We start from the raw sequence: 21,682 nt of genomic DNA, 5'->3' as shown, positions 1-21,682 counted from the left end.
GATAGGGCAGACTGCGAGACCGCCAGTTCAGCCGGGCGGACTAGCGCCAACATTTAAGCTGCAGCAAGGTTGACTCCTAATGTAAGGCTGTAAAGCCAAATAACACCTGTCGGATCTCAGCCTTCTCAGGTCATATGAGAAAGTGCTCTGTTAGGTGCATTTTTCTGGGAAAGGGTGGCACCCCGATTTTCCGCTAGAGGCCTGATTTTGTATGGGAATCAACGCCCTTTGAGGAACGCGTTGATGCCCATACAGCGCCGCAGGGGATCCAATATTGAGGTGAGGCAGCTCGCGTACGCGTTTCTGCAGTATACTGACTTTTTGTGGTGTTGTAGCTGTCGGAGTCGCCATGTATTGCGCCCATGGTGTCAACCCACGCGTCGCAGTCCATCCTGCCCTTCCTACGGGTCCCCTTGGATGGGGAGGACTGGCCAATCCCAAGTGGGGAGACTGTATCTCCCAAAGACGCTGAATTTGTCAGGAGGTTCTATCCATAGGATCAGGCCAAGGCAGACGAATCCCACTGGGTACCTGCCGTACTGAAATCAGCCAACCCAGGCACAGGACTTTAATGCGTGGACGTTCAGAAGCAGTCGACCAAGGTAGGAGCAGGCCTCAGGTTTCTTCAAATTCTATCGCCCCGGTTGAGCTTTGTACGGACTACAATTGCGATTATCCCAGTTACGGTATCGTTGAGTGGCATTGAGGACGCAGCTCATAGGATATTGTATTTGCCCCCGTATTGATGGTGCCGTTGATCGCATGATGTCGATTTATGAGGGCTTTGCAAGGCAGCGAGATGAAGTGAATTGTACAATGTTTCATAGATAAGAGTACTACAAGTTGGGGGAGAACTCATCTATGCTTTAGGTATCTTTCACCATTCTAGACTGTGAGCCCAACACAAATCGAAAACGCGATCATGCTCTTGATGGATCCAATATTGAAACTCACAAATGTTAACGGACGGCACCGAGTTATATGAGGAAGGTGAGCTTGCAGGCCGACAGTCAACGATGAAGGATACGGGCTGGATAGTACAACGTCTTACCGCGGACATGGTGTAGCGGGTGCCCATCGTTGGTCGCGCTTGTCGATGATCCGATCGGCTCTGACGGCGACCTTTTGGAAACTGCGCTCCTCGATCTCATTCGCTAACTGGGAAGCGCAGCATCGTTTCAAATCCGCCATTCGGCGACCTTACGATCATGACAGCTGGTGCGACGCTGCTTGACTAATATTAAGGTTTTGCCCTACCGGTACTTGCGCATGCGGATCTGCAAGTGCGGACAATAGGGTGGAAGAAAATACGGATTACCTATACCGGTACCAGGGTCCATCATACCGTTGCAGCACAGCAGCACAGGAAGGCGCTTAGAACCTGGAAGTTAGAGATGGGGAATATGTTGGTTCGTAACCCGCATTCGTGGACGTCGTGTGCTCGCTTGGCAAAGGTCGCGACCGGTGCTTCAGGTTCCGTCGCATGTGGACCACTTCGTTTCATGCTCGTACAACCAAGCTTTTAGAGCTGATCAACAACTATGGCCGCGAATTCCACCGCAATGTTATTCTGCACGTCAACAGGAAGGCCCGTAAAAGATTTTGAGTTTGAAAGACGAGGTCGCGTTCGAATTGGACCGAGAATGACCACCTCTCATTTCCAAAAATTGGGGCCTCACAATTTGGCTGAGGACTTGAAGGGCGTCTAACACCCAACACGCGTCGCAACCCTCCCGTCTCCAGTGGCAGGAGCTTGAGAAAGCTAGCACCCGGATCGATTCCCCGCAACCCGCACAGACAACGCATCCCGGAGGAGGGTTCCATCAATTATTCGAAAAATCTTCCATCACTGTTAGGCTTCGAATCTACCACTTGCCAGAGAGCCTTCGAAATCTTTCGAGACCTGATTTGGACAACTGCATCTCGCCTCGATTCATACCTAAATTCGACAGAAGGACCGAAAACCAATCTTTCCACACAAATCCTGTGACTGGGGAAGTGTCAAGGCGGTGGTCTGCTTGACGCTCGGTACCTAGGTAGACACGTCGCACCGACTACCAGGTTCGGAGTTGCCCGCGCAGCAATTCAGTCGCAACATCATCTCTGAACAACAGCAAGACATTTCCACGGATTCACGCTTTTGGAACCCATTCTATCGGTATCGTGAGATCCATTCTCTACGTTTCGGATATATGCGCTTGCCTCCAATGTGGATATGACGCCCCATCCATTGCTCTACATACGGCAAAGTTTCTCACTTCCCCATGTCAGTACTACAACTTCAACTTTATCTACTCTCGCTATATTCATGGCAGGCTAACATCGACAGCCGCCTGGAATCGCACCTCTACCTCCTCCACGACTATTTGACGAGTCTCGAGCCCCAGACATCGTAGCTGGAAATGTACTCCTTCAGCTTATAGGGACACTGTTCTTCGGTGCGCGAGTATACTCTCGTCTTCTACTGATAAAGTCCTGGAAACTAGAGGATACTTTGCTAACAGTTGCATGGGTAAGTCCTAAAATCCTTGATGTACAATAGGTTGTTGATCTGATTAAGGTACTTGCCACTGCATTCAGCATATGCCAATACGGACAAGTAGCCCACGGCGCTGGGCACCACCTTGGAGTTGTCCTTCACAATAATCCGAATGATGCTGTGGAAAGTCAGAAGTGGGCATATGCGGCCAACCTCGTTCTCTTTCCCGCCCTGGCCTTCCCGAAACTCAGCATCTGCGATGCCTACTCCCGCATCTTCGGCGAGAGCCTCATCAACCGGCGCTTGATCCAAGGCCTCATCATCCTCATCGCAGTCCCGACCATCCCCTTCTTCTTCCTCTCAGTCTTCCAGTGCAAACCGGTTAACGTGTACTGGACCGAAGGCCGCCCGTTCGCCAAATGTCAACTGATAGATTTCAAAATGTTCTACATCCATGGAGGCCTTAACATCTTCTGCGACGTCGCGCTCATGATCATCGTCATGCCACGCGTCCTGGAGCTCCATGTCAGCCAACGTCAGAGATGGGCATTGGTTGGGATCGTAGGATTAGGTTCGCTGGCCGCCATTGCTGGAGTCCTACGGATGACGCGCCTTTCCATGACCCTGAACAAACCGAATTTCGATTCTAGTTGGGATGCATACGACGTCTCGATTTGGACCTCGGCCGAGATATACGTCAGCTTGATATGCGCTGCGGCCCCAGGAGTGAAACCTGTGGTTTCGCTTGTACTACCTAAGTTGCTGGGGACGTCGCTTGGGAGTCGGACTCGTACCACGACTGGAGATGGAAATACCGTACATGGCGGTGCTGCACCGATCGAATTGCATTCGAAGATGAAGAGGGCGACTATTGGCAGCGCAAGAACGAGGAGGAATACACACGAAAGTATCCTGGATGAAGGGGATGGACCGTATACCGAAGTCGGCAGAGGCCTAGATACAGAATCACTGAACTCAAGAGATGGTAACAGTGAGAGACGGCACACGAGAAAGGGGTCAGAGATATTGATAACCCAATCGAATGCTCTTTGAAATGAAGGATCGATCGACAACGCCTTGAGCGAAGCGTGATGCATTTCGTGGACATCACTGTTACAACACTAGGAGAGGCACGGTCCGTCCATGTTTAGGTCGAGGCAGACAATTGCTTCGAGGGTCGCGGAGCCCTCCAACCGCCGGAATACCAGCCCTTGCGTCTTCATCGCTCCTCTACCAGCACTGTGCGCTTATTTCGGCTACACCACCACTGTTTAATAGATGTGGCGGAGTGGGGGACGATGTATATCTCGCAAGCTGGTGGCGCTCTATGCGGGCGGGATCAAAGCCATCCATACCAATTCACTCGGTAACTAGCAAAAAGGCACGTAAAGAAGGCGTCAACCCAATTAATTAATGACTAATTGACATCAGGAGGTCTCTAATCGGCCGTCAACGAACCGCGAACTCGAAGAGAGAGTTGTCAAGGACTCGCCACGGTGGGTAAAGGGTCTATGGTCAGTCATGTGGATTCCCATTCTCACTACTGGATTGAATATCCTGTGAAAGAGTATCGTGGCATTTATCGACTACCTAGATAAGATATGGGCACTGTAGACAGGATCGTCCAACTACAGGTACATGCCTATTCGCAGGCGCCTGTGTATGTTGCATGTTTCTCGCAACGGACAATCAGCAGCCCTGCATAAAGTAAAAGAAACCAACTTCCCTACACCATCCCATTCCCATCATATAAAGCTGTATCGAAAGTGTTCTGCCGGATAACGCATGTCTTCGTGCTGCCAAAACTGTGAAACCCTACCAGCCCGTCCTTGCAAACTGCAGATGATGATGCCATTGAACATACTGATTATCCCATGCGTGGTTGAAATCCTTCATAGCCACCTCCACTGTTGCACCAAGGATCATACTACTGATAGCTTCCTCAAATAATTCATGCAGGTGTTCTGATGCCCATTGCAAGCGCTTGTCCGTGAACACCCCCTGTCTGTTCCACATTGTGTCGATGCGCACATTAGCCGTTTTCAATGCCTTCGCAAGGGTTTTTCTCGGGTCAAGGCGTTTACGAAACCAGCACATTGGTTTGAGCCAAGGCTCGTGGAGATCCAAGCGTACACTGGTCTCTCGGGTACATATCCAGATGTTGACATGTTGTAGATTGACGAGCTGTTTCGCGGCAGCTTTGCAGGTACGGCTCCAGCTGTCGCGGTGCTTTTGTTTCCATCGGATATCCTCAGTTCTCTTCGGGTCGCCATAGACACGGTAGTACAATTGTATCCTTGTCACGTGGGCCAAGTTGGTCGCCAGAGGGATGTTCAGGAAGCTGACGATCCGGTTGGGCGAGTCGAACGCAAATGTCGTATTCTCGTAGAGAAAGCGGATAGACTCGGCGTATACCTGTTTGCATACAAAGATCAAGCCAGAGAGAGATGTGCACCAGCGGGTATCGAGACCTTTAATGCGCTCATAGTGTCCTGTAAGCCAGTCTGTCAGTATGAGACAGAATCAATAAGCTCGAGTACCGGCAGCCTCCTCTGCTTCGTGTGTCATGTGGCAACATCGTCTTCACACGCTGTAGATCGGTAAGATCAATGTACATACCCAGAGTTCTGGAAAAGCGAACCGTTGCTATGGGCGCGAACCTCTTTTCACAACTAGCTTGCACGTCGCACGAGTTGAGTTTGCGCATGAAGAATTTGAGGCTGTCGCGCTGCTTCCGACCCAACTTCGCGTCCTTCTCTGCGAACTCGCATTTGAAGCCCTGCTGAAAGTAGTAGTCATAGATTTGATTTCGCAGTTCTCCAGGCAGGTTCAAGAATCCGGGAGGCTTCTTCTTCACCTTGCTTGCTGGACGTGCGCGCACAGATAGGCCGCCTTTCTTGTTCATGTCCAAAGACTGGTGTGTCGTTGTGAGCGTGAAGTTGTGCTAGGTTGTCAAGGTAGTTAGGTAATTGTTAGGCACGGATGAGGCAACCATGGCCGAGCTGTTCGTATGTGAGAGAACTGAAAGTAGGCCGGCCGCCTGATATGTTCGCCAGGTGCTCTGCAGGTTTCCCTGCCTGTTAATCGCTGTAAGGTTAGCCGGTGACGTGGTCGAGCTGATCGCTCGTTGATCAAGTAGCTCAGCAAGCTGTCGCTTCGAGCGACTTCTTCACTTTGTTTAGTCGAAGGCAGCTGTGAGAGTGAGTGCTGTGAGAGTGAGTGAGAAGCAAAAGAGGAAGTTCTCTCCTGGTAGACATCTCACACCTGCCGCGCGCTAAACTCGCCAAGCTTAGCGCCAATCAAAAGTCATCTTGCATACACCTGCCCCCCACGATCATACCCCAGAAACCTCATCATGCCTCTCCCAGCTCGCTCCATCCTCCTTCGCAATACTGCCACCCTCTGTCCCACCGCCCGCAGCTTCACGACCTCCTCCAAAGCCCTCTCTCGTCTCCGCCAGCCCGGCGAACCCACCGGCCCTAACGAGCCCCCAAGCCATACTACTTCACCGCCCTCCAAGTCGCCCCTCAAGGTCTGGCCCATTGTTTTCATCTTCTGCGCGGGCAGTTTTATGTTCAAGAAGATCGTTGATCAGCGGAAAGAACAAGGACAGTATCAATCCAAAGGTCCCGTCGCTGGTCATTCACCTAGCCGTCCATAAACACCTTATCACAACCCCGCTTCAACATGCCGGCGATTGAGAACCTTGGTGCGACCACGCGCACGTCTCCACTATGGTCACCTGATAAGGTCACTGTCATCTTTGTGCTTGGTGGGCCTGGCGCCGGCAAGGGCACGCAATGCAGCAAGCTGGTGTCCGACTATGGCTTCAAGCATCTGAGCGCTGGAGATCTGCTGCGCGAGGAGCAGGACAGGCCCGGTAGCGAGTTTGGCGAGATGATCAAGACGTATATCAAGGAGGGTACTATCGTGCCAATGGAGGTGACGATTCAATTGCTGGAAAATGCCATGAAGAAGGCTATGGAAGAGGAGAAGAAGAGCACGTTCTTGATCGACGGTATGCGTTCATATCATCTCTTGAGCTTTAGCACGAGCGCTAATCAGATAGACAGGCTTCCCTCGCAAACTCGATCAAGCCCACGCCTTTGAGCGCTCCGTCGTACCCTCAAAGTTCACCCTCTTCTTCGATGCTCCCGAAGATGTCATGCTGGAGCGTCTTCTCGACCGCGGCAAAACTTCTGGTCGGGCAGATGATAACATCGAATCGATCAAGAAGCGATTCCGCACTTTCGTCGAAACGAGCATGCCTGTTGTTGACGAGTTCGAGAGCCAGAAGAGGGTGATCAAGGTGAATGCTACGCAGACGCCAGACGAGGTATACCGGGATGTGCAGGCTAGGCTGAAGGAGTGGGGTATTGAGCCGATTACGCTCAAGTTCGTACAGACTGACGCGTAGTTGAAGACAATGTCCATGGCTCACTAGACATACATGTGCTTAGACGAAACAGAATATATTAGTTCAACTCTCATTGTGAAGTGACCGTAGAACGGAACTTTGAAGTGTATGTTGCATTTCTATCATGCAGCAATCAGGCTGCGATTCCGGCCAGGAACCCAGGAAGCCTCTGATGCATTCGCTTCCAACCCTACCGTTTCGACGAAAAAAGCAAACAAGCAAGCCAGCAACACCCAATGCCCTAGTCATTTAGTCCATCTCGTCGTCAATCATAGGCTTCGGCTTCCGGTTGTTGTTGCCGCCGCGGTTGCCCATCCTATTCGCCTGCTCCATTTTCTGCTCGATCCTGTTCTGCTCGTCCTCCTTCTCCTGCGTGAATTTCGCCTTCTCTTGCTGAACGACCTGCAGGACAGCCTCAAGACCACTTCGCCACATGTCCAGTCTCGATGAGACCTCCCGCCATTGCTTCTCGCCGAACACACGGTACGTTGATCGGTGAATCAGGAACGTCTGCTTGAGCTGGCTGAGCTTGCCCTCTACGAGACCAGCGCGGATCACATCGATGACCCACATCTCAACGTCCTCGGAAGGGATCTGCAATGACTTGGCGATGTGTGCGTATGGCAGCTCGCGGGTCTGCGCCGCCGATGCGGCTATTGACGCGAGAGTGAGGTGGCGCATCTTGCGGTTCAGTGCAGCACCGTCGAGACTGACCTCGTCAATCCAGCCGTCGTGCTCATCCTTGAAGTCATTGAAGTCGTCCAGCAACTCGGAGTTGAAAATCTCAAGTAGCTGGAAGTATATTGGGTCAGAGTTGCGAAGTGCCTGCACGGAGTCAAGGTCGGTGAGATCTTGGAAGTCGTAGTGGCTGGGGCGGATGAGGGCGGACTTGAGGGCGCGGATAGAGAGGTCGCGGGCCTCCTGCGAGGAAACCTGGTCCGCATTGAATGTTCGGAGAGCGCGAAGGAGATATGTATACGCCTGCTCGTCCTCGCCTGCTTCGACAGCCACGTCGCTCACTGCTAGGTATAGTTTGCGGTCATCTGCCTCCTCCGTCTCCCAGTCCTCAAGCCATTGGTCCAACTGCTTAAGCTGTGGCCGCAGAGTTTCGAAGTTTGACGTCGCTCGGATAACCCGCAGGATGGCAAGGAGAACGTGGTATCTCAGCTCAGAGTGATCTGAGGGGAGCGTGTTGAAAACGGTGCTGAGAACTGACAAGGCAAGTCCACCACCGTTAGCGGGCGAGGAGGAAATCGGAGCGCTGAGGTGAGCGCAAATTTTGGGAAGGAACATGGGAACATTCGGCGACTGTCGGACGAGGTGAATAAGGAGGTTGTATGCTGCTATGAACTCTGCGCGACATAACATTAGTATTGCTCTTTTGCACATTGCATAAATGACTCCATACCCTTCTCTGGTGCCTGGTTAAGGACCTGGCCGCCCATGACGAGTTTCTTGAGTACTTCATCCTTCTTGTTTTCCTTCAAAAGTTCCGCGGTTTCGGCTTGGATCGCTGAGCTTTCGTCGCCCTGGGATTTTTTGAGGCTGTCGATGTATTGTGCGAGCTCGTCGGCAAGCTCCTCAAAGGTGCCCTCGATGAGCAACGTGGTCTGAGGGCCGGGCATATTGAGCTTTAACGGAGGAATATGCCTGGAGGAAGTGAACGGGTGGGGATCACGGTGCGCGCGTTGTCGTGACTTCGTCAAAGGTTGCGCCTGCCGTGGTGGGTGCGTGCCAAGATTTCAAAATTCAAGGTCACGTGGTGCGGGGCTCCTTCCTCCGAGCAGACCGCTCAACCTTCCATCGCTGTACCACGCAGCTCTTCGTGTCAAACCTCAAATACTCAAGGACGTCCAGCAATCGGTCAAACATAATCAACTGTCCCACTAACAACCATCACTAACCATCTTTCTCTTGCGAAATCAATCGAAGTTCTTGCCTTGTCTGTTCTCTGGAGGCGATAGAAGGACCGAGTGCAACTGTCTTGCGTGTGATTGTACTCTAGTTGCGATGGCTCCACCTCACACCAGCAAAAAGACTAGCACCACCTCCCAAGCGACCTCCCGCCGTGGCACGCGTCAAGTCAAACAACATGTGGAGAACTACGAGCTTGAAGCGGAAGCCATCGACGATGACAACGATGCTGTTGATATGGACATTGACAACGCTGAGGTCGACGAACTGGCCGAAGCAGCTACGACCGAGGCTTCCCAGGATGGGTCCCAGCCGAACTCGGTGCAGGAGTTGTTGCGGAGCATGCAAGCCGATGTATGTCACACACGCAGCACAAACCTGGGTGATCACCCTTCCTGGGCGAACATTCTGACGAGTATAGCAACACAAACGCAACGAGATCCGCAAGAAATCCGTATACAAAGCTTATAAAGAAGCCCACGCCAGCACGCAAGAAGCCATTACCTCGCACTTCGACGAGCATGAAGTGAGAGCGTAGAGTCTCTCACTGATATCCTCTTAGCCTCCCTCCGCTAACATGAAGGTAGTTCCGAAGCTCACGAAGCCCAGATGGCCCGCCTGAAAGAGCTTCTCAAGATGAAAGCCCAGATTGAGGCCACCATGGCGGAGAAGCTAGTCGCGCTGCGCAAGGACTATGTCTACCATTCTAAAGCGCTCGAAATGGTCGTTGAACATCGCATGAAGCAGCTAAACTGATCATGGCCTGGGTTCTACGAACCGGACTTACCGTTAGGGTCCTGAAGCAATAGAGGAAACCACTTCGCTAACAGCGTCATTCATCACTGCGAAGGGCATGTTGCATGCACCCAGCATGACGCCAATGTGTTTTCAATATAGCACATGCGGAGAAGGTCTATCATTGGCGTCAACGTGAAACATCCTGCATGAGAGTTATGGGAGGAGAGGCTGGTGAACCAATCTACGCATGTTTAACGCCGGATTGATATCGCCATGTGGCTCGAATCTTGGCAATAAAGAAGCAGTCAGCCTTCGTCTTGTACGTCAGTGGAAACGCCACATCGAACGTTCTTAATCAATCTATATCATTCGAATTCAAAACTCGCAATTGCCCCTACATGCAGGTATCATAGAATCCCTCACAAGAATTATGCCTTTTGCAGCACGATCCACCCAGTCCAAATCTACTCCAACCATCATTTCATACATACTCATTACAAAGAACGTAAAGTCTAGATGTCATCACATACACGATGTGGAAGATTAAATCGTCTCGCCCTGTCTTATGCTACCCCTGGTACTCCGGCAACTCGTCACCCCCAGGCGCCTCGCTATGGCCTCGGCTACGTCCTGGCCTCACAGCGCTCACGAGGCCTTCGTCGTCGTCATCGAGCATCGGTGCCGAGGGTGCCAGCGTGAGGTTGTGCATTGCGTCTGCCGGCGGCGCCAGCCCATGTGATGACGATGTTTCTTCTGGGTTTGTCAGAGGTGCACTCGCTTCCATCTGTAGCCTTCTTCGCTGAAGCTCTTGTTTGTCATCTGTGGGTTGGACGTGCGCTGATGAGGACGGAGTGTAATCTGGTGCAGCAGCTGGTGATGGTGATGGTGATGGTGGAGGGAGAGCAGGGAGGGCTTTTATTGCATTCGGAACGGTGCTGCTAGCTGGAGACGGATGGATAGTGTTGGCATTGATGGTTAGCGAAGAGCCTGTAGTAGCTGTCCGGGTGTCATCGTCGGCAGAGGTACGTGGTAGAGACCGCGGTGGAGCGGCTGCGGTAGCGGCTGAGAAGGACGGTGGTGGGTGAGACGATGATCCAGATGCGGTTGCTGAGGATGCCGTAGGGAAGTACGTAGGGCGTATATCATCGTCGTCATCGAGGACAGGAGCCGAAGGCGGTATGCCGCTCGGGACTTCAGGCGGAGCTGGTGACCCACCATCCCCAGGAGGTTGTGAGGGTAGGAGACGTGCTTCTGCCCTTTGTATTCGCTCCTTCTCAGACAGGCCTTCTTCGTTCTCCGGCTGCGGGATATAGGGCGCCCGTGAGCTGCTACCGTCGTGATATCCTGGTGCTTCGCCATAAGCATCGTCGTAGGCGTAATGGTCGTAATACTGGCCATCGTGATCATATCCGTAGTAGTCCTGATCCTGCTCTCCACCCACCGAAGGCGTCGGTTCGAGCGGTATTTCCTGAACATCCGGTCGAGCATCAACAGGCTGAGCTTTCCGTTTGCCATTTCTTTCGCTATCTTTTGTGCCGATAACAACCTCGAACAAGCTCGATACCACGCCCTTTTCACGCCGTATGGAGTCCGTATCAGCGAAGTTGCCGCCCCATGTTGAGAACATACTGCCATTAGCATCTTCGGGTCCTAAGCCACCCATGGCCGAAGTGGAGCTCATCGGTACCAGGCCGGCAGTGGGAAGGATGCGATCAAGTCCCGAGAGTTTTCCTTGAATATCGACGACAACTTCCACAAAGTACTTGAAACTTATCATCGCCCCAGGCACATTAGAAATGCTGGGGAATGCCTCATCAGGTACTCTTACTGCACATTTGACCTCCGCAGTAAGCGTTCTTGGGTCGACAAAGAGAGGAGCGAATGACTGAGATAAATCCTTGCGGAACAGGTGACTTGATCCAGCCGAAGAGAGAGACAGGCCACCGAGGCCCGTGCGTGACTTGGGGTAATAGTCCTCGGATTTGGCCTTATCGTTCTTGCTGTTTGCTAAGACTGGCAGTGCAGGATGCATATCGACTCTTGCCTGTCTGTAAAGCGTGATAATGATCCCCTTCAGACTCCTCACATGCTTTGTATGGTTGACCGATATCTTCAAATTTATATTATCGCCGCGCAGGAAACCACCTTTCGATACTTCAATTGTTGCAGTTATGATCTTGCCTTTTACACTTGTTTGATTGGCGTTGGACAAGGTGCTATCCAGGTGGGTATTCACTGAGCGTATGCCATACTCTGTGCCAGAGGCGTTGCCGCTGCTCATCTGGCTTTCAAAACTTGTATCGCTCGGGGCCGGGCTTCCGGGATGGTCGGCTTCTTCCACACCAAGATTCGAATCCGACGCCCGCGCACTACGTGTGGGCCCCAAATCCTCGGGTACCTGTAATGTTGCCTCCTGTACTTGCGGCAGCTTTTTCGGCGTCCTTGCTCGACCTCTTCGGGATATAGGCTCTAGGGATATCGCCCTAGGCTTTGGTTCAGGTACGGAGGCGATGTCGATGATATCCATAAAATGAACCTTGGTGTCGCATGACGATACGGGAGATATGGTGGTTGGTTTTGTTAGACTGGCAGTCAACATGTACGATATAGTTCCCCGCTCAAACTGTGGGTACATATTAGTAAGAAGTTAGGGGCTATTGGGGAGTTGTAGGCTCACGTCTATACTGCTAGGCAGACCTTTGGACGGAAACTCCAATTCGAAATTGAAGTGATACACGCCCTCTCCCAGTCTTCCTTCCCCGCACAAGACCGCCTCGTCCTCAAAGAGCGAGACGAAACCATTGCCAAAGTAGCTCCCGGGTTTCTTGCCCTTTCCGGATCCCACTGTAGTACTGTAGTTTTTGTATGCGTCCCCGGGCGAGTTTGGGTTCTTGTACACTTGCGCGTAGCCGTGCAGCGAGATGACCAGATGTGTTATCCGCAGCGGCTTGATGACCTTGACTATGACACTGCCACTGATGACATCCCCAGGTGCATACTGGCGGTGCGGATCGTCGGGCTGTATGTAGAATTCGGTGAAATTGCGCGTTTTGGACTTGAGTGGCGCGCGGAGTCGAGACAGCAGCGATCTGCCGGAGACTGAGGGGCTCGAGGTAACGGTCGGACTGGAAGTCATGCTCTGTGGCCCGCAAACATCATGCGGCAACCCGCACCTAGTTTACAAGAGTGGCACAGTGCAGTCTACCCAATCGGCGCGTGAACGTGCCCCAAGATCGCGTGCGATGCAGGCTGGGACGGCGATGTGGGCGGTTCGGTGCGGAGCGGCGCAGCACTCACAGGCAAGCAGAGGCGGTACGCAGAGGACGGGAGCGACCCGGATTCGAACGCAGAGGCAGTCGCGACAGAGCGAAACGGTAGAGGCGACGGGTAGCGCGAAGCTGGAGTTGATAGCTGGTAGGCGAGGATGTTTGATGCGCCGCAAGGTGTAGCGGCGATCGGTGACGCGCAACCGTCTCAGGTCGGCCAGGGGGCTGCACACAGGATAACCAATTCAAACGATGGTACACGATGTCTAAGCCCGGCGAGAATGCAGTCAGCATTGCGATGCGATAGGAGTGGGAGAGGCAATCAAGATAGGTCCCGCAGTGGACCCGCTTGGTGGGAGAATCGATGGTTGGGGGCTATGCTGGCGGCGGGGAACGCGATATGCGGCATGGCGCGCAAACCCTCACTGTCCGCACGAGAGCGGGAAACGGCGATGATGGCGCAGGCGGCCTTGTTCGAGACGCGACCAGAGCATGGAAACAGAACGTACCTGACGTCGAGAACGAGGCTGCCGAGAGGAACGATCTGCCACCGCTCTCTTGGCTCTGCCAAGTCGATTGCAAACCTGATGACCGGGATCGAGTTGGACCGTTGCAATGGAAGATGTGAGAGATGCTAGGCGGGACGTGTAGATGGCGTGAAGGGGAGGTGTAGCGGTGCGTAGTGAACACGTGGCGAGACAGAACTCAGTGAACGAAGGCAGTGTAGATGGGCTGATGGTGGAGGAGGAAAGCTGGGGGAACACGCAGGATGGACGACCGTGGCCAGCAACGATGGAGACGAGGCGAGTGGGCCGTAGGGGTCCTGTGCATGGCTCACTCCGCAAGCGCCCATGCCCACTTGGAGCCCTTTCAGCCGAAGCGCCGGCCTCACGATGTCCCCATTCGTGATTGACACTGTAGCTGCGCAACGGCTCCTCAAGTCTCGTTCCCCTCGAAAGCCCACACCCCAGAGTTTGTCTTCATACTGCATTGACATGCGCCGCCGATAGTGCGTGCTAGTTCGCTATTCACCTCAACTCCGGTTCGGGCAGTGTGTGCCAGGCCAGTGATGGGGGACGGTCTCGAACACACCACTGCTGTTTGGCGGAGATCCTGCAGTTAGAGTTGCGCTAACCATCGGCCCATGCGTATAGTCAAGCATTCGCCAAGCAGTCTCCCAATGCTTGTGTCGGGCCCGGCCCCGACAGTCTCGGGATGTGACGTGCAGTTTTCACAACGCCACAAGTGCCCGAACTTCAGAAGACGACCTGCTGAGGCTGTTGTGTTTATCAGAGGTGGCTTTTGATTGATGGAATCCTCAATTGCCGGTAGATGCTATACTTCGAATAGTTTGAATTAAATTTCTAGGTAACACAATGAACAGCACCTGTTCTCAATGTCAAGTTAGAGCAAATATGTATGACAACGTAAGCTATTCCAGTCTTTTATGGTGCATAAGCGTGTTGGTGTGCATGCAAAGGCGGGTTTCTGCCCGTATGGAGCTGCTAAGGGTCGCGATACGCTTTGTACTTCAACTGTGAGTTGAAGCTGGGCACCTGGGTGACTTGGGTCCGTAGGTCTGTTTGGACGGGTCAAAGGCAAACGTTGTTAGCTTGAATCCATGTTAGTGTCCGTGCAAACAGCGAAGTACCTTCGTTGAGATAGAAGTGAGTAGAAAGAAGAATGTTTTATAATGTACGCATTTGGTTTGGTGTCGCGTGCGTTGTACGCTGCTGAGTCAGCGTCGGTACACGTGGGCGCCGATCTACCTAGCTATGACATCGAAGCTCGGCGCGCCTAGGAGGTCGACGGAACAACATCCATATGCGCTACGCAACATACCTTCGACGTCTACACGCGAGACGGTCGCTTTAAATCCCAGAGCGATGAGAAATGATACTACTTGCGACAGGCTGGATGCCGACGATATAGTGGGACTCAGACCGAGAGACCTTCGCATCCAGATTTACATCTCTTTGGCGCTTGGTGTGGGCGCTTTCCTAACCTTTTGTGTACGTACAATTGTTCTCCCACACTGGACTTTTTCTAATGCGCTATGTAGTTCCTTCGGCCCCGGTGGAAAGGCCTCTATGCGGCGCGGAAAAAGCAGAACAACCAAGCGACTGCACTCCCGGAGCTCCCTGACAGCTTTTTCGGATGGATACTACCGCTATGGCGCATAACGGACGAGCAGGTGCTGGAGTCAGCTGGCTTAGATGCATATGTGGTATGTACGAGCATGCTGTCATGCATTAAATCGCTAATTCTTGTAGTATCTCGCCTTCTTTAAACTGGCTATCAAATTCTTCCTCGTCGCCCTCTTCTTCGCTCTTGCCGTTATAAAACCGGTCCACGATACGCACAAGGACATCAAAATTCCTGATGATGAACACAAGAAACATGGCAAGCGTGATGATCTGTCAATGTTAGTGGCCATGGCTACCGATTACGATGCGTACACCGACTACTTGTGGATGTATCTCGTCTTCGCTTACCTTTTTACTGGTTTCTTGTTGTACCTCATTGTCTCACAAACAAGGAAGATCATCGAAGTGCGGCAGACATACCTAGGCAGCCAGAAGACCATTACAGACCGCACGATTCGCTTGTCAGGGATACCTCTCGAGCTCAGGTCGGAGGCGAAGATAAAGGAATTTATTGAGGACCTTGAGATTGGAACTGTTGAAAGCGTTACTCTGTGCAAGAATTGGAAGGAGTTGGATGAGCAGGTGGTGCAAAGACAAGCTGTCTTGAGAAAACTCGAGGAAGCCTGGACAGTGTATCTTGGCAACCGGCGGGTGGAAAGGAGTCTGGAAACCCTACCCGTGGTGCAACCCCGGCCCCCTGCTCCAGAAGTGCGCCGCGAGGATGACGAAGATGCAGGCGATGCCAGCCAGCTCTTGAACGATACTGATCGAGACCCCGATTACACTATTCCCTACGCGCGTCCACGCCCAATGGCTAGGATTTGGTTCGGTCGCTTCAAACTGCATTTCAAGAGCATAGATGCGATCAACTATTACGAAGAAAAGCTGAGGAGGCTCGATGACACCATCAAAACCTTACGAGAGAAGGACTTTGAGCCGACTCCACTGGCTTTCGTAACTATGGATAGCGTTCCGTCTGCACAGATGGCCATACAAGCAGTCTTAGACCCTTCGCCCCTTCAACTACTAGCCAACAGCAGCCCTGCTCCTCCCGATGTGGTCTGGACCAACACCTACTTATCCCGTGGGAAAAGGATGCTGCGAGCTTGGTCCATTACAGTCTTGATCGGCCTACTTACTGTTTTCTGGACGGCATTATTGGTCCCGATTGCAGGAGCTTTGAACACATGCGCTATCAAAGAGGTATTTCCCGGTTTGGCCGAAGCTCTCAATTATCATCCAGTGTTGCAGTCTTTAGTCAACACACAGCTGCCTACATTGGCAGTAACACTTCTCAATGTTCTTGTCCCATTTCTCTATGACTGTAAGTGAATTGAGCAACTTGCTCCGAGGCCGATAACTGACAATCGTAGGGTTGGCGAACCAACAAGGGATGATATCACAAGGGGACGTAGAGCTAAGTGTCATATCGAAGAATTTTTTCTTCACGTTCTTCAACTTCTTCTTTGTCTTCACCATCCTCGGAACAGGATCAGGATTTATAGCTCTACTGGAACGGCTCGGGGAGAAGCTCCATGATGCATCTATTATAGCCAACACTTTGGCAAAGTCGTTGGCTAAGCTTCTAGGATTCTATACCAACTTCATCATCCTTCAAGGCTTTGGTCTGTTTCCACTACGTCTCATGGAGTTTGGTGCACTCTCCCTATATCCTATCAATCTCATCGGAGCCAAAACACCTCGAGGTACGTTCGTCCACCACATGGCTACATTATCCTCTAACCAATGAAATCAGACTATGCAGAGCTCGTCCAGCCTCCAGTTTTCAGCTACGGTTTCTTTCTACCACAAACCATTCTCATCTTCATTATTTGTCTTGTTTACAGCGTCCTCCGAGACTCCTGGCAAGTATTACTGAGTGGTCTGGCCTATTTCATGATAGGTCATTTCGTCCATAAATACCAGCTATTGTATGCGATGGAGCATCGCCAACACTCGACCGGGAAGGGATGGATGATGATGTGCGATCGCGTCATCGTTGGATTGGTTCTCTTTCAGATCACTCTCGCCGGCCAACTTGCATTGAAGACTGCTTTCAAGCGCGCTCTGCTCATTGCTCCGCTAGCGGTTGGCACTCTATGGTTTGCGTATGTGTATAGCAAGACATATCGCCCGTTGATGAAGTTCATCGCCTTACGAAGTTTGAAGCGCGCCAAGCATTCAGACCTTGGAAGAGGTGTGCAAGAGGAGGCGACTTCACAAGAACACCAAACTGTGGACGAAGCTCGCGAGAGCGAGATGCGGTTCGCACATCCGAGCTTGATCATGGAGTAAGTTCATTCCAGTCACCTATAGATTTAACGCTGACTGGCTGCGTGACAGTCTTGATGATGTATGGATTGTCAACAAGGGTGCTAGATCGCAAAACGGCTCTACTTCTTATAGCGATTAAGCCGTGAGCGCATGCCCCACTCTTTCCTCCTTCTTTTACTCATTCAATTTGGAAAGCCCTCGTGTACTTCCTTCCATATTTGTGTAGTCCCTTCCGCATACGTATTCTGGTACTTGTCCTCCAGGGCTCTCTTCATGTTGTTTTCACTTGACATTGACGCTTTATACCCACCTACATTTCCTCGGTTTGGAACGATTTTTCACTTACCCTCACGGCCGTTGGGCCTTACTCTCGCCTTTGTATAGTAATATCTCGTACCTTCATCGATCTCACACTTCCGCGTGTCTGACTCGCAATCGACCTCTCGTATTCTGTACCAAACACGCTCGGTGCAAACCTGTGAGCAACTCTGAGCGGCGACTCGTCTTTTAGCCAAGTCAATATTATCAGCACCGCCCGTGCTTAGTAGCTATTTGTGCATCTTACAGGTTCGTTCGCTCACAAGTTGTTCGTCACAGATTTACTGCCTACCTTGCATCTCCAATCGGAGGTGCTGCAACAACGTCTTCTCAGATTTACCTCTCCCGGGGAGTAGCCGAAACAAAGTCCACATCAGCGCTTTCTTTTCCTGAACGTTGTCCTGCCTCCGTTGCGTCCTATTTCGAGTCTCCGCACCGCCATTCTCTCAGCCTTCCCCCACCACCGACGCCTTCCGCAGCCGGCACAGTTTCTCATTGTTCAGGCTCGATTACTCATACGCTGATGCATCAGGAAGAGGCTCGACCAGAAGCCGTGGATACCAAGAGTCAATCGCCTGAACCTGGAACACCAGCGAGCAGTCAGGTCGAGGCTTCCTTGTCACATACCAAACGATCCGATGTTCTACGGTACGTGTTTCCGCGGTCGCATTCCACGCGTAACTCTTCTATCAGCTCGGGGATCACTTCACGGATGGTAAAACGGTCCCATAGAAAGAGTCCACCTGCATCATCGATTAGACATTCGGGCCATCGGGTGGCCTTGCATAGGACCTTAGCCTCATTATTTAATACGAGCCCTGCAGAGATAACCCCAGCAACGGCAAAGGAGCCCAATGTTTCGGCCTCGTCAAGCGTCCGATCTAGAGCCAATTCGAACTCTCTTCACGGCTCAATGCCCAGCTTAGAGTTTGTGTCACCTGGTGCATTCATATTTAGCGGTCCAAGTCTAAGGTCACGATCCGGCTCCTTCAACAACTCGACATCTCGTTTACCCAGCTTGAGAGAGGATAGTGATGACTACAACGTGCTCCGTCGTGTTCACTCCGACGCATTCTCTTTCGACGACTTGATTGTGAGTCAGTTTGTCCATTATAATAAGGCGTTCCACTCTAACAATAATTCACACTTCTAGGCATTTGAAGACGGTATCCTGGAACCATAGGTTGAGCGCGGGATCGTCCGTACAGTGTCCGACGTCTTAAACGGCCTTGACACGCCCAGCCCTATCGAAGAGCTGGAAATATCACCATTGGAAGATCTGGCGGAAGTTCGATCATTGGGCGACGAGAGCTTCGAGGGTCCAAAAGCCAATCGGTCGCTTCTTGTCCGCGCTCTGGCTGTCGGGATCTTTACTTATCTCGATCAAGCCTGTCTAAAAGCGTTGAGGTCGACTTGTAAAGAGTGGCGCACGGTGATCGATCAGAATATCCTTCCTCAGCGACCAGCTTCATGTCGTGCGCCGACCGAGATCTTGCAACATATCTATCAGTACCTAGGTCCGAGAAGCGTGAGTCACAAGAGAATATAGTGTGAATCATACTCACTCGGGCTAGTTCAACGCTGCTCGACATACCTGCCGTCTTTGGATGCGGGCAAGTTTAGACACAAAGCTGCTGCGCACCATGCTTGAGCGAGGTGGTTGGTGGAGCAGTATGGAGAAGCTCGACCTAGAACAGCTTCGATCATCAGTCAACACCAGCGAGCCATGGTTCCTCAGTCGCATCTTGTCGCTTGAATGCTGTCTAAGTTCTGAATGGACTGGAAACGGTCTGCCTGCTCAGACCGATCAAGATTCTGGTGTCTTCGCAGAAATCTCTGATACGGACTTCGCGGACCTCGCCGGTGGTCACTCAGGATCTGAAGGGCGAGGGACTGGAGGGCTCAATTTCACCACTAGCATTTGCGGACAGTTCGTGCTCGTGGGCCGCGAAACGATCATCTACGTATATCATATACGGAGTAGCAGGCTTGCGCCTGCGACAAGCATCGTTTGTCCCCGAAGAGTTCTCGCAACGAGCATGGATGTGTCTTCTGGTAGGATTGCTGTGGCCGCCTTGCTCGAAGGCCGAATGGGCATGGTTTGCGAACTACAAGTCAACCAAGAATTGAGCGCCGGTCTACCAGTAGAGCTTCTGGTAAGGGGAAACAACCGTTCCTACCGGACCGTCGCACATAGTGCCTCCGTTCTGTCTAGTCAAGCAGACAATTTCGAAATGGGTGTAGACGCTGCTGATCGACAATCATTAATTGCCGAGCCTTCCAACCTACAGACACCCTACATTGAGTCGGTGGATGTACAGTCGAATCATCAATCAATATCACTTCACGAGATGCACGATCACCGGACCTATGCGCAAAATTACATCAACAATACCTCAATTCTGAATCTTGAAGGACCGCGTCACAATTCCCTACCCAGGTACACATCTGAACCTGGTCACGCGAGCTGTACCCTGCCAAATGAAAATGGCACATCCGCCTACTACCGTCACCTCTGTTCTGAAGACGATCCTCCACGCAGCGGTACGCAGCTTTTCATCACCAGAACAATATATTCTAGATTGAAGCAACTGGCATTATGGAATTTTTGCTAGACCATGCTGATTTATTTCAGTGTCTATTTGTCCTCAGCGTCGTTGTGTCGCATTTGGTAAGTCCATCAATAATGCTTAGTGTGTAGCACATATGCTCACCTTTGTTCCTCCACTCAGGATGCTCAGCTGGTATAGAGTTGCATTGGATAGACGCGCTCACCGGTCAGAGCCTAAGCCGTTGGTTCCCACTTACCGCACCATCAGACTACCTGCACTTCCTCGCTCCACGTCCTGGTTTCGAATCTGGGAAGAAGTTGCGGCTCATTTCCAGCGCTGCTCATCCCAACGACAAGCCGGGCATAAGTCGCAAATACTTCTTCGGTGGGTGCCTGCAAAGTAGCAAGAGATATGAACTTATCGTTGCGTCAGGCCACCCTACTGTCAGCTCTTTCTGGGGATCTTTTGGCTTTGAAAATCGCCCGCGACGACTTGTTCCACCCAATTGTGATCACTACCATGCTGTTCCATTAAGCGACGGCCACCATGTTCTTTTCATCGAACCGCAGACGGAGAAACTTTTTATGGGTTGCGATGCACCGCTGGGCGGACCATTCAAGCTTCTTCGGAAAGTCATGTTCGTACCACCGTCACTTGACGACAAAGCACCGCGTAATTACACCGCTGCTTTCGACATGTCGTGGGGAGCACGGGTGGTTGTAGTCTTTGGAGACACACTGGTTCTCTACAGTATTCCCCCGGATGTATGCAAACTTTCCCGCAGCGAGCAGCGAGCAGATAGCTGGGACGTTTACATCGCTCCACCCTTTACGGACGAAAAACGCACCGAAGATCACTGGCTAAACTGGTGGGATGAGCCATCGCCTTCTAAAGAGCCAGGAAGCAGTCCCATCTGGCCGATCGCCGTCCGCGGACAAGAGCTTGGGAAGTTGAAGGGTGTGTGCGAGGTGACGATTCATACAAAGCCGAATATCACAATATGGGGATTCACGTCGGACTCACAGTAAGTTGCTCTGGCGGAAGATACAGCGAAAAAACATGGCTCACAGGTTTTCCACGTCCAGTTGCAAGACGTGGCAATTGCGGAATCATGCGGATCCAATTGTACACACTCGCCACTACGTCTGTCAGAGCGGTTTCGTTCACGATGTATTACCCCCGGATGAGGCGGAACAAGCCTCCTTGACTCATGCAGGACTCGCGACTGGTCAGTCCAAGTGAGTGGCATCAGATTGTTTTTTACTCCATTATCCCATGAGCTCACTGCATATGTTTGCAGATCAACTCCCCGTGTCGGATCGCCAGTAAGCTCCTCGGTCATGTCTCCACGTGTCGCCACCGATAGCCCTGAACGCCCCGTCGGTTTTGACGGCCAGTGCTCGCAGATCCTTTCTAATTCAAATCTGACCCTCGAGTCCCATAACGGAAGACGCATAGTGAAGCGGCTTCCCCGGGCAATGAGTGTGGAAAATGACGAATGGGTCGACTTTCTAGATGTCCGTGGATGCGATGCATGGTTCGAGGAAAATGGAGATGTGATGATGGTGGGTCTGAGT

At 51.9% G+C, this 21,682-nt stretch overlaps 8 protein-coding genes across 8 annotated transcripts; 5 read left to right on the top strand and 3 right to left on the bottom strand.

Annotated features, from left to right (window-relative positions):
• Positions 1 to 2,264: 2,264 nt before the first annotated feature.
• On the top strand, positions 2,265 to 3,532 carry N0V89_012362 (uncharacterized protein; the record flags this gene model as incomplete). Its single annotated transcript, XM_056221083.1, has 2 exons — positions 2,265 to 2,270; positions 2,543 to 3,532. 2 exons carry the CDS (start codon positions 2,265 to 2,267, stop codon positions 3,530 to 3,532), a joined length of 996 nt encoding a protein of 331 aa, XP_056065070.1.
• Positions 3,533 to 4,294: 762 nt separating this feature from the next.
• Positions 4,295 to 5,384, bottom strand: N0V89_012361 (uncharacterized protein; the record flags this gene model as incomplete). The annotated part of the gene is made up of 2 exons (XM_056221082.1): positions 4,295 to 4,894; positions 5,121 to 5,384. 2 exons carry the CDS (start codon positions 5,382 to 5,384, stop codon positions 4,295 to 4,297), a joined length of 864 nt encoding a protein of 287 aa, XP_056065069.1.
• A 782-nt stretch (positions 5,385 to 6,166) lies between these two features.
• Positions 6,167 to 6,896, top strand: URA6 (bifunctional uridylate/adenylate kinase; the record flags this gene model as incomplete). Its single annotated transcript, XM_056221081.1, has 2 exons — positions 6,167 to 6,497; positions 6,553 to 6,896. The coding sequence occupies 2 exons, from the start codon at positions 6,167 to 6,169 to the stop codon at positions 6,894 to 6,896; spliced, it is 675 nt and encodes a 224-aa protein (XP_056065068.1).
• Positions 6,897 to 7,145: 249 nt separating this feature from the next.
• On the bottom strand, positions 7,146 to 8,521 carry N0V89_012359 (uncharacterized protein; the record flags this gene model as incomplete). Its single annotated transcript, XM_056221080.1, has 2 exons — positions 7,146 to 8,248; positions 8,305 to 8,521. 2 exons carry the CDS (start codon positions 8,519 to 8,521, stop codon positions 7,146 to 7,148), a joined length of 1,320 nt encoding a protein of 439 aa, XP_056065067.1.
• Positions 8,522 to 8,906: 385 nt separating this feature from the next.
• Positions 8,907 to 9,566, top strand: N0V89_012358 (uncharacterized protein; the record flags this gene model as incomplete). Its single annotated transcript, XM_056221079.1, has 3 exons — positions 8,907 to 9,164; positions 9,232 to 9,336; positions 9,420 to 9,566. 3 exons carry the CDS (start codon positions 8,907 to 8,909, stop codon positions 9,564 to 9,566), a joined length of 510 nt encoding a protein of 169 aa, XP_056065066.1.
• Positions 9,567 to 10,116: 550 nt separating this feature from the next.
• On the bottom strand, positions 10,117 to 12,684 carry RIM8 (ph-response sensor protein; the record flags this gene model as incomplete). The annotated part of the gene is made up of 2 exons (XM_056221078.1): positions 10,117 to 12,171; positions 12,226 to 12,684. The coding sequence occupies 2 exons, from the start codon at positions 12,682 to 12,684 to the stop codon at positions 10,117 to 10,119; spliced, it is 2,514 nt and encodes an 837-aa protein (XP_056065065.1).
• A 2,016-nt stretch (positions 12,685 to 14,700) lies between these two features.
• Positions 14,701 to 17,374, top strand: N0V89_012356 (uncharacterized protein; the record flags this gene model as incomplete). The annotated part of the gene is made up of 6 exons (XM_056221077.1): positions 14,701 to 14,826; positions 14,877 to 15,041; positions 15,088 to 16,285; positions 16,335 to 16,667; positions 16,718 to 17,252; positions 17,305 to 17,374. The coding sequence occupies 6 exons, from the start codon at positions 14,701 to 14,703 to the stop codon at positions 17,372 to 17,374; spliced, it is 2,427 nt and encodes an 808-aa protein (XP_056065064.1).
• A 1,822-nt stretch (positions 17,375 to 19,196) lies between these two features.
• On the top strand, positions 19,197 to 21,133 carry N0V89_012355 (uncharacterized protein; the record flags this gene model as incomplete). Its single annotated transcript, XM_056221076.1, has 2 exons — positions 19,197 to 20,097; positions 20,319 to 21,133. 2 exons carry the CDS (start codon positions 19,197 to 19,199, stop codon positions 21,131 to 21,133), a joined length of 1,716 nt encoding a protein of 571 aa, XP_056065063.1.
• Positions 21,134 to 21,682: the final 549 nt, after the last annotated feature.

This window comes from Didymosphaeria variabile, assembly GCF_027946475.1.
Source record: "Didymosphaeria variabile strain IMI 356815 chromosome Unknown scaffold_10, whole genome shotgun sequence".
Classification (NCBI taxonomy): Eukaryota; Fungi; Ascomycota; class Dothideomycetes; order Pleosporales; family Didymosphaeriaceae; genus Didymosphaeria; species Didymosphaeria variabile.
Note: the sequence above shows the minus strand (reverse complement) of the source record. Positions and strands in the feature narration are given on the sequence as shown.